This window comes from Haemaphysalis longicornis, unplaced genomic scaffold (assembly GCF_048455015.1).
Source record: "Haemaphysalis longicornis isolate Haplotype H1 unplaced genomic scaffold, Haemaphysalis longicornis Haplotype H1 scaffold_1, whole genome shotgun sequence".
Lineage (NCBI taxonomy): Eukaryota > Metazoa > Arthropoda > Arachnida > Ixodida > Ixodidae > Haemaphysalis > Haemaphysalis longicornis.
The window spans coordinates 280,538,042-280,554,651 of record NW_027526203.1 but is presented as its reverse complement, the minus strand read 5'-3'; the positions used below and the strand labels follow the sequence as shown (position 1 = coordinate 280,554,651).

The window sequence follows — 16,610 nt, the reverse complement described above, 5'->3', positions numbered from 1 at the left end:
CGGGAATGGTGATATCGTCATGACAGCGCGTATAAGCGACAGGCGTAGGGCGACAGGCATAATTATATTTTGTTCAATAAATCATGTAACGGTGCGTGAAACAAGAAACATATGACGATAAAAATAATATCGTACAAGTTAAAGCTTACAATAAATGAAGAAACTCACGTTTTTCCTGTTCGTTTTTGAATTCGCTGTAGGGGGACGTCAGCCACAATTCTAAGGCCGTTGCTGACAGCACCAGTAGGCCAAGAACGCTTAGCATACATCTGAAAGGAAGAAGAAAAGTACAGATTGTGAAGAACCGAACATCTTGCCTGACATCCGAAGAAGCTTACCGCCATTGTTTTTGTGCATCTGTGTGTAGGTGGGGGGCACAGTCATGAGCGAACGCGTATACGAGTCACGAAAGGGACAACTTCAGGCGATTTTTCTGTTGTGTGCACACAAGTGAATTATTAGCTCATAAGGTATCCTAAACACACGTACATCAGGCTGCCGTGTTGAATAAAAATTGTTCCCAAATTGCCGCTCGCATGGTCTGTAAGCTTTTCTCGCTACTGTACATACATACAGGGTGTTACAACGATAATTAAAACACTTTAATTTTTTTTCTGAGCGAAATGCTGCGCAGTTCGCGCTCAAAATTCACACGAAAGTCGCATTTTGGGGTCTATTTTGTTTGACACCGGGAACAACGATGGTACCTGCCTGTTTATTCTGAAAATAAGTAAAAACTATTTTTGCCTATAGGAAAATGGCGACCGATTTGGACGTGTGAGCCAGTGCAAGCTGATCTTGGAGCGACGACGCCACCTCGGGTACGCAGAGTGAAACGGACGATGAGGATTCACGGTAGGAAGGAGCCAAATGCTGTAGCAGACGATCAAAAAATCTTTTTCATCCCTAGTTTACGATGATCCTAAATAGTTGCATAAAATCTGATACCAATCATAATAAAATATTCCCATGGTTCATCATTGTCAATAAACGTTGGATTTGTTTCCTCACCTGCTTTCACAATTTCTGGTTGTCTGATACCTCATTCGGCTCCTTCCTACCGTGGAAGGACCCAAATGGAAGGAGCCCAATGAGGTAGCAGACGATCAGAAAGCCTGCTTTCACATTTTCTGATCGTCTGCTACCTCATTTGGCTCCTTCCTACCTGTCGTTCATTTCGCTCTGCATACCCCAGGTGGCGCAGCCATTAAAAGATCAGCTTGCACTGGCTCGGACGTCCAAATAGGCCACCGTTTTCACATAGGCCAAAATCGTAATTATTTCTTTTCAGAATAAGCAGGTAGTACCGCCGTTGTTCCCGGTGCTAAACAAAATAGACCACAAAATGCGACCTTAGTGTGAAGTTTTAGCGCAAACCGAGCAGCGGTTCGCTCAGGAAAAATTTAAAGTGTTCATACATACATACATACATACATACATACATACATACATACATACATACATACATACATACATACATACATACATACATACATACATACATACATACATACATACATACATACATACATACATACACACATACATACATACATACATACATACATACATACATACATACATGCATAACGATTTCTGCTAATCCAATACTGTTTAACTGTAGTTTAGAATAGGTCAAATGAGCCGCCATGGTTCATTCACGCTTCATAAATATATAGCTCATGAGTTCGCGCTCAGCCCATCACTAAGGGCGAAAATTCGCCCATACGCCAATAATCCAAATCACGTAGCTCTTCTCTCTCAGTGAATGTAACTGCTCCAATGACGCCAGTAGCCCACTACCTGAACAGAGAACATCACGACGACCTGCCGGCGTCACATTGTCGAAAGATTGATCTGGAGTCCGAGTAATTATAAAGTTAAAAGTTCTGCGGTGCGAACCTAATGAATGACAATGTGTGCTTGAAAGATGAAGCCACAGTGGCAATATAGTACGACTTGACTGCCTGGTTCAAACACAGATACAGCTGGCGGAACTCTGAAGAGCGGGAGCGGCTTCAGCGGGCATTAGCGAGGCGCTGCAAGACGTGGATTAGCTAATTATGTATACGAGGACGCAAGTCGAATAGTGTTTCGACCAATGGAGACATCATCACAGTCGCACGTGGCCAATCCTTGCCGTGGAAGACGAAAACAACACCACGAGCACGAAAAGGAGATGCTGCCGTTCATGGGTGTGGTGTGCTTGTTCCGCAATTTTTGATGCCTATGCTGTGTATTTTCGCGCTATACCAAAAATGATGTCGACCGCCTAATAAAATGGCTGTGTTTTTCCCCCATTTCTATTTTGGAGCATTTGTGGTCTTCCTTGTTCTGCACATAGCAAGTTTACTGTGCTTCGTCTTTATTTCTAAAGGGGCCCACAAATCACATTGGTTTTATCAATTTAAATGGGCCCTTTCGTACTTCCTGTCCACGCCTGCGTGTTTTCGTTTACTGCAGGGAATTTTTCTCAAAAAGTATAGTGTACATGATGAAAATTTTCGAGGAACGCTTTCCCCAAACGTACCCAGTGAATAGCTTTTCAAAGACTGTCCCCGGTTTGCAACAAAATGTTACGTTAGAAGTGTATAAAACAAATAACCACACACGCACGGTGGCGTATAGTGGTTTTATCCGTCTTTTTATTTAGTCCAAGAAACTGATACCCATAGACCTATTTGCCAGGCACACTCAAGCAAGCACGCAAGCACGCACGCACACAAGACACATTTGTATAATCATGCACTGGAATCTATAGACAATGCAGCACCCGCTAAGGGCTTGTTGCGGCGAAATACAAGATTACGGAGCCCATTAACCTTCCTTCTAATAGCTGATTTTAACATTCCAAACATTTCCTGGTCCACTGAACCACCTACCATTCAACCCCTTTTCCACATTCGCAAATGATTTCTTAAATCTGTGCTCTATTTTTTCCTTGTCACAATTAGTAAAGCAACCTACCAGAACAACTGCGTCGGTAGCTAACACACTAGATCTTGTGCTAACGTCACACTCCGACTTTGTTTCGAACATTACCCATCTGCCAGGATTAAGCGATCATACTCTGCTATCGTTCAACATCAATGCATCCTGTCCCAAGCATGTAAAAACGGCTAAAACAATTCATGACTACGGTAAAGCCGATTTTACCTCCATTAATAATGAACTTTGCACATTTCTTGATAGTTTCCTCTCCACCTTTGATAGTCGTAGTGTTCAAACTAACTGGGACGTTTTTGTAGATAATATGAAACAACTAACAAATAAATACATTCTGATCTGATTGCACGGTTTAACGCACCGACGCAGCGCAGGCGATGAGGCGCGCCGTAGTGGAGGGCTCCGGATTAATTTTGACCACCTGGGGATCTTTAACGTGCGCCGAAATCTCGTACACACGGGCGTTTTTGCTTTTCGCCTCCATCAGAAAAAAATAAATACATTCCTGTTCGCGCTATCACATCCGGTCGCAATGCACCATGGTTCAAAGTACAGATTAAGCTCTTAAACAAAAAGCGTCGTATTTATAGGGCCGCGAAAAAATCCTCCAGCATCGCTCGATGGGACGACTACAAAAAGGCCTCGCAAGAGTACACCGCCGCAATGAAAAATGCGAAATATTGCTATTTTAACACCACGCTACCTACTATGTTATTAACTGATCCAAAGAAATTTTGGCGCGTTATTAACCCCAAAGATAGCGAAATGTTAACCTTGATTGATAGTGCTGGAAACACCATTCCCCCTCATCTGTGTGCAGAAGCCCTAAATGATGCCTTTTCCAGATATGGTTCAGTAACCACAGATGTCCCTCTTCCGACTACCCCCCACTGTGACTACCCACCCATGCCTCCTATTATATTTTTACTATGTTGGTGTAGAAAGTGCAATCAAGTCCTTAAAGCCTTCCTCGTCTCCTGGGTGTGATACGATCAGTCCGAAATTTTTGGAAAACACAAGTTCTTATTGTTCAATCATACTAACAAAGATATTCGAACAATCGCTTCATGAAGGCTGTCTCCCCATCGACTTTAAGATTGGAAAGATAACTGCACTGTTTAAAACGGGTAACAAACATTCACCATCTAACTACCGGCCTATCTCGCTAACCAGCATACCTTGTAAAATATTAGAACACATAATATATTCCAACCTGGCAGGTTTTCTCGAATCTAACTCGTTTTTTTCTAAGTGCCAACACGGTTTCAGAAAAAATTATTCATGTGAAACTCAACTTGCATCTTCCACCCATGGACTACACACCATTCTTGATCGTTCATCTATCGCTGATTGCATTTTTTTAGACTTTTCGAAAACGTTTGATAAAGTATGTCACAAGTTGTTACTTCACAAACTACAAAATCTTAATCTTGATCCCAAACTTTTATTTTGGCTTGAATGTTTTCTTTTTAACCGCTCTCAGTTTGTTTTAGCTAACGATAACGTCTCACCCCGAACGAACGTCTCTTCTGGAGTCCCTCAAGGATCTGTCCTGACTCCCCTGCTATTTCTTATCTACATTAACGACTTACCTTTATCCGTTACATCTGACATTCACTTGTTTGCCGATGATTGCGTCCTCTTTCGTGAAATATGTAATGACAATGACCAATTAACCCTTCAATCCGATCTTAACGCTATTTCTGTGTGGTGCAAAACATGGGTAATGGAACTTAACACTAGCAAATGCAAGTTTCTTCGCGTATCTAGAACTAACCGTTTATTGCCCACTTACTACCTGAACGATGCTCCATTAGAATCTGTCAGCACTTACAAATATCTCGGAATACATATTACTATCGACCTCACATGGACCGTGCATACTGCGTACGTAATTAATAACGCTAATCGCATGCTCGGCTACGTACGTCGAAATTTCTCACAGGCTCCCTCAACATTAAAACTGACTCTTTACAAAACGCTTATCCTTTCCAAACTGGAATATGCTGCATCAGTTTGGGATCCTAACCAAGAAAATCTAACACACTCACTTGAAATGGTCCAAAATAACTCTGCTCGTTTTATACTTTCTAACTACAACCGGACTGCTAGTATTAGCACTATGAAATCCAGCCTCGGATTACCTTCCTTATCATCTCGTAGAAAAATCCTTCGCCTTTGTCTTTTTCATAAGCTTTTTTATCACAGCCAGCTACGCGACGAACTCATTCTGCCTCCTCGGTACATTTCAGCTCGCATTAATCATGTCCATAAAGTCGGCTTGCCGTCCTGCAGAACTAACTCCTTTCCCAGTCATTCATACCACGTACATCACAAGAATGGAACCACCTACCCGCACTGACGGCAACAATTTCGGACCACCAACTTTTTAAAACTGCTTTAGCTAACATTGTATAATCAGAAGCATTGAAGTACATTGCATTTTCCTGGTTTTGTTTCTGTTTATTATTTATATGCTCTGTTTTGTAATATGTTTGTAACTATTGTAACCCACTCCCCTCTCTAATGCCTCTGGCCCTGAGGGTACCTAAATAAATAAATAAATAAACCATCCTAGGTCGTTTAAATTAGCCCGTAGCCCAAGGTGTAGCTTCGGCCCGCGTTCTAATGTAAACCTTGAATCAACATAGATATTTTTGTTACTCTTTGGCGTGTGTGTGTGTGTGTGGCGGGGGGGGGGGGGGACAGGTTTGCAAAAGAAGTGAAAATGCCGTGCTTAAATGTGCACAGTTCCTTATTTATTTTATTCATTGTCAAAACGTGCAGTAGGCACCGCCATCCCCTTCTGGCAACCAAATATTTGGTCCAACCCTCTGTTATATTTTCTGGGGCGAGAAATGTCACCCACAATCCAGGCGCTGGTTGATTACATAACTTTCGCGCATTGCTAGCCTGCTCCTGCAAGAGAAAAGAAAGCACACTCACATCATACACAGCTGCAGAGTAGTAAACGTCACAGGTTTTTGAACGGCGCATGCGCTGACTTTCGTGCGTATATCCAGTGGCCTGGCGACTGAAACCAAGATTGTAAGTGTCAGCATAAAATTCGTACCCTTAGATATTTGTTCGCAATTTTTTCCAGCTATGTTAAATATACTGCTTTATAAACGTAAGCGCTCACATCTGTCCACGATGTACTTGAGATCTTTGCCGGAGCACTGGGAGGGCAAGCAGACACCCAAGCGGAGCCCTCCCACCATCCAGTGGTCATACAGCTCCCTCAACTGCGTCGCATTTTGCACACGTTTCTGGAAACAAAAATAAAATAAGCGACAAGGATCGAGCGAGGGACTGAACATCAACTGCACAAGGTGATTTATGCCCGTAGGGCGGGGTTTCCCACTGAGAGTCGGAGTAGCCGCTGTCGGTCGTTATGATGTGCGCTCACGCCAATGCTGCGATACAAAGGGAAAAACAAGACACGAGCTCTAGGTTTTCACATTTTTTTGTTATAAAATGTAGCGGTCGTTGCAGTAAGAAGTTGTCCCCTTTCTTTCCCCCTTTTTCTGAATTTGAATTAAGTCAGGTTAAATACCAATTCGATGGTGCCCGTGAAACAAATGCCGCAGCATTATGCCCAACCACTTCAAGCACGGAACGTTTATTTGGAGTGTTTGTAAAGCAAAATGCATTGTCCGAGTCATACTAGATTACGTGACTAAACTTAGTCATTCACAGCCCGCTACGTCCGCTTTAAAATATCAAATATATACATTAAAACTTTCTCAGCAGAATCAATATATGCGGACTATGGCGTGCATCGGTTTGCTCATTTAGGCATGTTTCAGCGCAACCTACCTGAATTTCTAACCGTTGCGATCATGTGGACCAAGTTGACGAATAACGAACCCGACTTTAACAATGTGGTCTACATTGCGCAATGCAAGTGTAGAGGTTTGATTCAAATCGCGTGTCGTAGCTCGCTGCTCGTTTAATTCGTTCCCTTGGACGCTTGGATTATTCAACCACGGGTAGTGTGTGCTAGCAGGCCCGCGGTATCTATTCGAGCGTTACCTAAGTTCCGCCAATGCGTGGAGCAATGGCGTTACTCCTCTGCCGTCACATCCATGCAGCAGGCGTCATTCGCTTGACATAAAGCCTTTCTGATCTCGACAGAGGCAGCGCGTGCACGGCTGCATATGTGCCCCACCCGTACTGAGCAGGCGCGTTGCCCGCAACAGCAGCCATAGCTCACCCGGACAAGGCGCGGGAACTTGTCGAGCGACTGCTGTAGTCTCTCGAGCCTCCTGTCGTTGAGCGTAGGCTTGACGTACAGCGTGCAGTACTGCCCGCGGAAGGCCTCCGGGGAGTCCGGACCGTCACCGCTGGGCACCGAGATGGCCAGGCACTCGTCATACATGCCCAAGGCCCCCGAAGATCCGGCAAGCATCCCGGCCGGGGGTCGGCCCATGGCGTCCAGGACTGCGAGTGTACACGATGCTGACAACGTTGTTCCTCCCGGGCCTCCTATTCAGTGTCCAGGTGCTTCTCTGAAAGGGGCTTTTCGCTCCTCCTAGCTCTAGAACTTTCCTCTCTCACTTATGCTTCCTGAGCATCCGGGTTGCCTCGAAACCGGCAAAGAGGGCGCTAAGTTTGCCCTCTCAATGCGTCAGCGGCGAACGAAACTGTAGAAATGTATGCCCTGAGGGGTAGCCTGTTCTGGTTCAATAAAACGGCAAGGAGAACTTGATTTTTCAGCAAAAGCCCTAGCATTGCAAAGTGGGAAGACAGCCAGCAAAGGGAGGAAGCAGGGGACACAAAAGACAATGTGGAAAACAATAGTGTAAGCAATCGCGATGCCGGCGTGCATGCGTGCATATGACCGAACAGGCGGGGGTCTGTGCGAAGTAAGATTACAATGTCATCTTCATCATCATTTTATTGTTATTATTATCATCAGCATCATAATCGTTGTCGTCCTCGTCATAATCATCATTCAGAAACAACTATGTAATAAAAACTGCCAGTACAGCACACTCGTTAATTCAACTGTAGCGGGGCAGCTGAAATTTGTCGAATGAATTAAAAATTGAACTAACTGAATCCGAAATGCATAACGGAGCCTGCAGATGTTATCTAAATGCGGAAAGTCGAACCACGTATAGATAGTGAAACAAATTAGAGTGCCTTGCAAGCTAAACCTGTGGATAATGCAAGGTGTCAGCGCGGTGAGGGTGATCGCCTTCCCATGCAAGCGGTCTTCTGATCTTGCACTGGTAAGCCTACAGTGAGTGAGTGAGTGAGTGAGTGAGTGAGTGAGTGAGTGAGTGAGTGAGTGAGTGAGTGAGTGAGTGAGTGAGTGAGTGAGTGAGTGAGTGAGTGAGTGAGTGAGTGAAAAACTTTATTGAGACGAGCTTCAGGCGCTGATGATTGGGCGCCCGCCCGGTGAGGGGCCTCCTCTATAGTCCGGGAAGCCCTGGTCCACGCTGGCTGCCCTCGTCTTCTCCACCAGGCTACGCTAGATTGAGAGGTCGGTGTCCCGAGGAGGAAACTTTTATACTAGAGAATTACAGCGCGAAACGCGCCGGATGAGAGTGGCTCCTCTTCACAAGATTCCGTATGCTGTCTGCCTCTGGTGACCAGCGGAAGCTGATCCTCCAAAGCGGAGCTGGACAGCAAGATTTACCATCGCTCGCTAGGAGAAAGGGTAGGGTTATTAGGGGAGGCAATGGGCGATGGGTGTTCTTGGCTGAAATCGCACTCCCCCACCATGCAGTGAAGAATGCCTAGCTTTGTACATAACGGGCGGCAGTCCTCGTACTGATGGGGACATGCGGTTGTCTAACCGGGAGAGAGGGGAGGACCCTGATTGTATCTGTCGATACAGTACTTGCTGCTCCCACGTGAGTTTTGGGTGCGGGATAGGGAGTCTATGCTTATCTTCCAGATTGTATGCTACTCTACCTGTAAGCGACCATAGGTTGACTTGATTAAAAGAAGCGCAAAAAAAAAATCAAGACGAAGACAGGAAATGCACAGGACCGGCGCTTACTATCAACTGAGTTTTGATGAAACAGAACAACACAAAAAATTGGTCGCCATCCGGCCCTGCGAAAGTGGATGTCGAGCAAAGCTGTTGTAAACCGCTTGAAATGGTGATGGAGGAGGGTATGAAATGTTTCTTGCCGTCTCGGCGGGCTTGTCGCTCGCGCTTGGCACTTGTCACTAAATCTGCAGTGTGACAAAACGACATGCTTTGCTCGAATAATGGCGCCCCACACGGTTTAATTGAATAAATGTCTGTATTGTGACATCGTGCATTGCAAAACGCAAAACGTAATGCTTGCATTACCTAATGTCACAGCACTGACTACATAAAATAAATGTGTAAGTAAGTTAAATACGCAGACCAGTTGAAGAAAGAAGTTATGCTACATGTAAATTGAACCGTGTATGTTATATTATTAGAGTACGTGTATACACAACAAATCATTTGTTTTAATTTCGTTCCGAATATTTGTGATTTTCCGGTGTGCCGATAGATTATGGAAATAATCCTTGGATATCCCAAAAAATTCTACACGTGAAATGGGGGCTGAAATGTCTGCGAGCAAGCTGCGCCCATCACTACACGACCGAAAAGCGCGGCCTTGTAAGAGTGTTTTCTAAAGCTTTTAGGGTAGAAGTTGCGCAAGCTAAGTAGCGTTAATGAATGAGTCACTGACAAACTTTATTCAGCAGGCCCCAGAAAAATTCTGAAGACATATCTCAAAGCAAAATTCTGCTGTAACCAATGCTTTTGAAATGGCGTGTATTCTTAATGATCATTTTGAGTCTGTATTCAATAGTGATGATGACAGAGTTCCGGAATATCGAGGATGTCCCAATAGCAGAAGGAGTATTCGACCTGCTTCTTAAATTAGACGGAACAAAGCAACAGGCCCTGGCGGTATTTCTTATATTTTCCTAAGATATGCTGAGTGGTGCTCTTACTATTTGACTGAAATATTCAACAAATCACTCCTAACCGAGGACGTACCTGCCGACTGAAAATGAGCGAAAGTTAAACCTGTTCCTAAACACGACCCTGAGTATGATCCTACAAACTACAGACCTATATCTCTGATCTAGAACACGTGCTAACCAAACATTTCACGCAGTTCGTAGAGAGTAACCATATCTTAAGCACTAACCAACATGGTTTTCGCCGAGGCTATTGTACTTTTAGGATTTTAACTGAAGTGGTACAAAAACTCGCTCGGTGCATTGATAAGCAGGATTAGGTACAGATTATTTTAGGAAAGCATTAAACAAAATAGCTCACCAGAAGTTGTTATTTAAGCTTCGCATACTTAAAAAAATGATCAGATAACCCAGTAGATTGAATCTTATTTGTCGCAAATGAAACATTTTTGCTTCTTTAAATGGCCCCTCAAGTACTAAACTAGACGTGTGATCTGGTGCTCCCCAGGGGTCCGTGATAGGCACCTTGTTGTTCTCTCTGCATATTAGTGACATGAGTTCAGTTTCCCTACCTGACATAACTATATACGAAGCACTGTGCCGATGACACCATAATTTATGCCAGAATAAAATCCCGAGACGATCAAATAAGACTTCACAACTACCTGAAATCAGTCAGTGCCTGGCGCAAAACATGGCAAATTAGCATCAATTCTGATAAAACCGCGTTTATGCTCATGACTCCAAAGAAGGCGCCGTTTCAGTGATGCTACCAAATTGATAACATCCCGTTGAAGGAAGTTTCAGAATATAAATATCTTGGTATTTTGTAGCGTGAGCTACAGTAGCCGAGGTTGAGCAGTTTCGCGTGGCTCCTGGAGAGCCGTGCTGCGCAAGCGCTACACGTGGCGGCCCGGTCCACTTGATGATCATGAGAGGGGTGGCCGGGTGTGCAACCGATGGCTCGTGCGCCGCATCAACACCGGCGTGCGCCTGTGGAACCAGCTTAGCTCTGGGGCGATTGGTGACGCTGTGCCGGAGCCGCTTGATAAATATACATGAGTCACATAATACGTATGCCGTGTGTGTGTGTGTGTGTCATTAAAGCAGCAGTAAGCATGATAATCAAGCTAATCCTAGACAACCAGGAAAGCTAACCAGCTGAACCTTAGTCATGCTACGTATATCCTGGCATAGCCGAGCTAAGACACTGCTATTTTTTTTATTACCCGTACATGTGCCGTCATAAGCAGTTGGAACAAGGATATGTGAATATCACAAAATATCTGTCTTAGTGGCTTTATGACAGCCGTTACCGGCTTACAGGAAGCTTTTTCTATTATGGATGACTCCTTTAAACGCACCCCAATGCATCGAAGCAGTTTCCAGAAGAAGAAATTCCTGTAAATTTCCGAGACCGTGTTCCAATTACTTTTGACCGCACCTGTACTTGAAATTGGACAGCACACGTGGACTACATCTGGGATAGAGCCCAAAAGAAACTGTCGGCGTTGCGAAGGTAACTGCACGATGCGACGACAGAAGTGAAACTGCTCGCGTACACAATATTCATTATGCCAGTAGTTGATTAACCTAGTCAAGTCTGGCACCCGTACACAGAAAAGAATATAAAGAAATGGGAAAGCATTCAAACTAAAGCTCTGAGGTTTATATTTTAACTCTTATCGTCGAATGCAGTCGATACCACAACACCGGAAAAGGGCTGGAATCATGACTGCCAAACACAGAATGAAGATAAACAGGCTCAAATTCTTTTTCTAGATATTGCATGGTCCCTATAGCTTCGATATTGCCAATTACATCACGTGGGAAACCTCACCTGCGCTCAATACTTATACGAAACACATCAAACCGGGGAATTATGAATTATAGAACAGATTGTCTGAAAAAATTAGCAGAGTCTTAGCTCGGCTATGCCAGGATATACGTAGCGTGAGTTAAGGTTCAGCTGGTTATTCTTAGCTTTCCTGGTTGTCTAGGATTAGCTTGATTATCATGCTTACTGCTGCTTCAATGACACACACACGGTATACGCATTATGTGACACATGTATATTTATCAAGCGGCTCCGGCGCAGCGTCACCAATCGCCCCAGAGCTAAGCTGGTTCCACAGGCGACCGCCGGTGTTGCTGCGGCGCACGAGCCATCGGCTCCACACCCGGCCACTCCTCGCATGATCAAGTGGACCGGGCCGCCACGTGCGGAACGGAGGTCGGCGAAGACGCTGGACGCGTGGGGTGTGGTTCCACAGGCGCACGCCGGTGTTGCTGCGGCGCACGAGCCATCGGTTCCACACCCGGCCACCCGTCGCATGATCATCAAGTGGACCGGGCCGCCACGTGCGGAACGGAGGTCGGTGAAGACGCTGGACGCGGGGGGTGTGGTTCCACAGGCGCCCGCCGGTGTTGCTGCGGCGCACGAGCCATTGGTTGCACACCCGGCCACCCCTCGCATGATCATCAAGTGGACCGGGCTGCCACGTGCTGCGCTTGCGCAGCACGGTGTTGCTGCGACGCACGAGCCATCGGTTCCACAACCGGCCACCCCTCGCATGACCATAAAGTGGACCGGGCCGCCACGTGCCGCACTTGCGCAGCACGGCTCTCCAGGAGCCACGCGAAACTGCTCAACCTCGGCTGCAGTGTAGCTCACGTTACAATATTATTTTTTCGACAAACTGATTGACAAATCGAACTCGCTGCCAATTGACGTTGTTATCCTCAGTGACGTCAAACGCTTCAAAGCTGTGTTGAGCAATATGCTACCCCTGACACATAATGTTGCCTTCTTCTAAAGGCGATAGCCTTTCTTAGGCTACTTAAACGCAGAAATTTTGGTCTGTCTGTCTGTCTGCGACTCGATTCAACCACCCGGCAAAAGTGAAACAGGAACTGCACAATAGTCTTTCTTTACCCACAGCCAAACCTAAACGTCTAAGTCCGGTGCTATAGTGTTCATACTTGTCAACATTGTTGAGCAAGAACAAGACATTACGCAAATATAAGGCAGAAAATCAATACATTAGTGATATTTTCAGTTTTCTTTATTAAAAAAATTCACGGGTGCTTGGTTTTTGCGATAGCAAATAAAATACTATATCAACTACAGAAAACCATCGCCTGCTGTTGTCTGCGCTACCTGAAGGCATTTAGAAAAATCAAACAGCAACAGCAACGAAAGGTTCCACTAGATATGTTCCACGTTCCGCTTGGAACACTTGTGGAGTACGGCAACGTGGTTGTATAAACGTTGTAGTAGGTTGCGTCGATTCACACGCGTCTCCGCCGTACGGCAGCGCTGGCATCGAGGTACCCGACTTGGAGCAGTGGAACGCAGTAAATTTAAATTGACTTGAGGAAACCTCTAGCGTATTATCCTGGGAGGAACGACACGGAAGAGGAACACTACTATAGGTGACCGGGAAGGAGAATCGAGGCATTTACTTGCCAGTGACGCCAGTCGACTATCGTCTTTCGTCGACATTTGGAACGAAAGGAGCAGATACGAGGCCAATTTATTTGTTTGTTATTATCTAAGAACAAGTCAATGCGCATGTGGTTGTACTGCTGATGTGATTTATTGCCTGCCTATGTCAATTTTTCAATTTTTCAAGCGCCTCTCTTTTTCTTTTCGCTGTTGTATGTAAATTTGATTTCTTGGTGTCGCACTTGCTTATTTCACAATATAAATTCCTGTCTTGGCTGTATGCTGACAGTGTAAACAAACAAACAAACAAACAAACAAACAAACAAACAAACAAACAAACAAACACAAATAAACAATAAATAAATAAATAAATAAATAAATAAATAAATAAATAATAGGGAAATCTCAGTTTTACGATACGGATGCATTCATATTTTGTAATAAATAGCCGGACTATTGATATCTCTGCGAATACTTGTTAGAGTGTGAGCAATTATGTGATTGCTGCAAGCCGCTTAGGAAACCACTGTTTCCTAAGAAATCTTTTGATCGATTGATTGATTGTAGGGTTTAACGCGCCGACGCAACGCAGGCGATGAGGCGCGCCGTAGTGGAGGGCTGCGGATAAATTTTATCTTTAACGTGCGCCGAAATCTCGTACACACGGGCGTTGTTGCTTTTCGCCTCCATTGCTAAGAAATCTGAGGTGCTAGTTGGCGTAACATATTACTCATACTGTCCAGTGGAGCTGGCTATACTATCATGATAGTATGAGCCGGATATAAAGGGCAAACCCAATATGCCATCCATCCTTTGACTGATGCCGCAGGCATAGAATATTTGAGACACGAGCCGAGCATTAGCCTATTAAATTCTTCATAACATAGTCTTTCAACTAGGCAGATATCTACTCAAAACTGGTAACGTCGAAATCACTTTTCTTTTACAGACCCGCCGCGGTGACTCAGTGGCTAAGGCGTTGTTCTGCTGAGTCCGAGGACGCGGGTTGGATTCCCGGCGCGGCGGCCGCTTTTCTGATGGAGGCGAAAAGTGAAAACTCCCGCGTGTTCGAGATTTCGGCGCACGTTAAAGATCCCCAGGTGATCAAAATTAATCCGGAGCCCTCCACTCCCGTGCGCCTCATCGCCAGTGTAGCGTTGGTGCGTTAAACCTCACAATCAATCAATCAATCAATCAATCAATCAATCAATCAATCAATCAATCAATCAATCAATCAATCAATCAATCAATCAATCAATCAATCAATCAATCAATCAATCAATCAATAATCGATCAATAAATATTTTTTTTTCAGAATTGGGGGCATTCACAAAGGCGAAAAATATCGTATAAGCAGTATAAGTAATGACCAGCACCATTTGGATTTCGACTGACTATCGTCTGATCCTTAAGCATTTTGCCTTCTTCAAATAAATCTAACTTTCCCGGAGCCGTCCGGGGCTCTGCAGAAGACTTCGGGTGCCCTTTGACGGGGGTAGCCGTGCTCCCACTTTTGTAAAAGAGGAGTCATCGCTCCCCCCTGCACCCCTGTTCCGACGCCCCTGATAGCAACAAGATCTCGTAAATAGGTCAAACTTGGAAGCTATGGCAGGAGTTGGCCCAACTGCCGACGAAGGGACTTCCGGCCCTACAAGTGCCTACTTTTTGGAAAGGTCTCCCCACTTGTGTATTCTTTGTTTCTGAATTATATTCTGACCTCCGCAGCAGCACTCGTTGGTGACCTGTTAAGTTGCTTGTTTTTCTGCTGGTTACAAACACTACACATTATGAAAATACCATCACCATGAACATCTGAAAGACATATGCCACCCAAACCACGGGAAGGCGATAAAGTCGCGGTAACTGCAAAAATGAAGAACCGCAATGGTGGAACAATACAGAACCAGTGCATTTTTAGTCACTACAACCAGCCCGATTAGCGATGACTTCAACTTTCTCTCGGTGTTATGGTGAAAACGAGGTGAGTACCAATAATTATTTTTTTAGAATGAGTGGGGCTCGACCATAGCAAAAACACTAACCAAAGAAAAACATTTCGTGAGAAAAGATTGGCTCAAACGTAACTTCTCCCTGATTCCAGTTCATCCTTCAAAGCAACCAAGGGTGTGTTCGTTCGCAACGCACCTGAACCACCTATCATTACGATCAAATGGGCCATATAGGCCAACGACGCGACCCACCGCATGATTTGACTAAAGACCGTTCATTGGGCTGTGACATTGCGAAATACAAGTAAACTTCTGGCATTGCGCGATGTCAAAGCGCAGATGATGTTTTAGAATCAAATGGTACGTGGATTATCGCTGCTGATCAGATTTTCTATCTGGCAACGTGATTTATCATTCATGTGCGTTACGGCGATATGAAAAAGACCACTTCAATTGTAGGAATCAACGCCTGCTAAACAACGAGAAAGCCTACTTGCGCTCAGAGGCCGTTTTCTTGACAGGAATCCCCAATCTTGAAGAGGCGTAAAATCACGGACGTATATATCGTCATTAAAGCACGCTGTTTGGGATGTTGATGCTTGTTCTAAAAATTAGAGCGCGAAAAACACACCGCAAAAGAAGCACGACGGAACAAGAGCGCTTGTCCCGTCGTGCTTCTTCTGTGTCGTAGTGTTTTTCGCTCTCTAATTTTTTTTTTTTTGAACGCGGAGGTACGTTGAAGGGAAAACAAACAGAGCGCCTTTGTTCATTTCTTCCTCAACGTACGTCCCTGTGTTTGTGCCTTTCCAAGATGCGCCTCGTCAAGAGCAAACCAACTCGCCCAGCTCTCTGTTTTGAGAACCCCCAGGTTATTTTAAAAGAAACAGCTGCGAAACATCATTATGTGGCCCCTAAATGAGGCGGCTAGCTAATCGTACGCCGGGGATGGGACGGCAGGCATGAGGCGTCATCTTTACCGACGCGCTGTTGGTATATACAAACGCGCTATAGTTTGACAGCACTATACCGTCAAAGCTACTCACACTTGAAGGCCCACAGCTTGTTGCTTCGAAGGCCGCTGCCCAGCTTGAACATGTTGGAGATGCACTCCTGGGGTATGTTCTGATCGTAGGCCAAGTCTTGCACGTACGGAAACAGCCTCTTAGTCGCGTCTCGCATCATGCCTTGGGCTATTTCGCGCAGCTCATTGGCGCTGTACGCGAAACCTTCCGGGGTCGTCGGCTCGCTGTCGCTCGACACGGCTCGCTGGTGCAGCCGCATTGTCCGCCCAATCGTTGCCTGCCCTTCCGCGCCGGGCCATAGTTGTAGGGCAGCTATCGACA

The 16,610-nt window shown here is 45.2% G+C and overlaps 1 protein-coding gene across 1 annotated transcript; it reads right to left on the bottom strand.

Annotated features, from left to right (window-relative positions):
• Positions 1-145: 145 nt before the first annotated feature.
• On the bottom strand, positions 146-16,548 carry LOC144159006 (uncharacterized). Its single transcript, XM_077690237.1, has 5 exons — positions 16,311-16,548; positions 7,163-7,389; positions 6,089-6,215; positions 5,893-5,980; positions 146-269 (listed from the first exon to the last, which is right to left on the bottom strand). Exons 1-5 carry the CDS (start codon positions 16,546-16,548, stop codon positions 146-148), a joined length of 804 nt encoding a protein of 267 aa, XP_077546363.1.
• Between the last annotated feature and the right edge of the window lie 62 nt (positions 16,549-16,610).

Coding starts and splice junctions, on each gene's coding strand:
- LOC144159006 (XM_077690237.1), bottom strand. CDS start 16,548: ATGCGGCTGCACCAGCGAGCCGTGTCGAGCGACAGCGAGCCGACGACC. Junction 6,216..7,162: donor AGTTCCCGCGCCTTGTCCGG/GTGAGCTATGGC, acceptor TTTTGTTTCCAG/AAACGTGTGCAAAATGCGAC. Junction 270..5,892: donor ACTCTGCAGCTGTGTATGAT/GTGAGTGTGCTT, acceptor TCTTCCTTTCAG/ATGTATGCTAAGCGTTCTTG.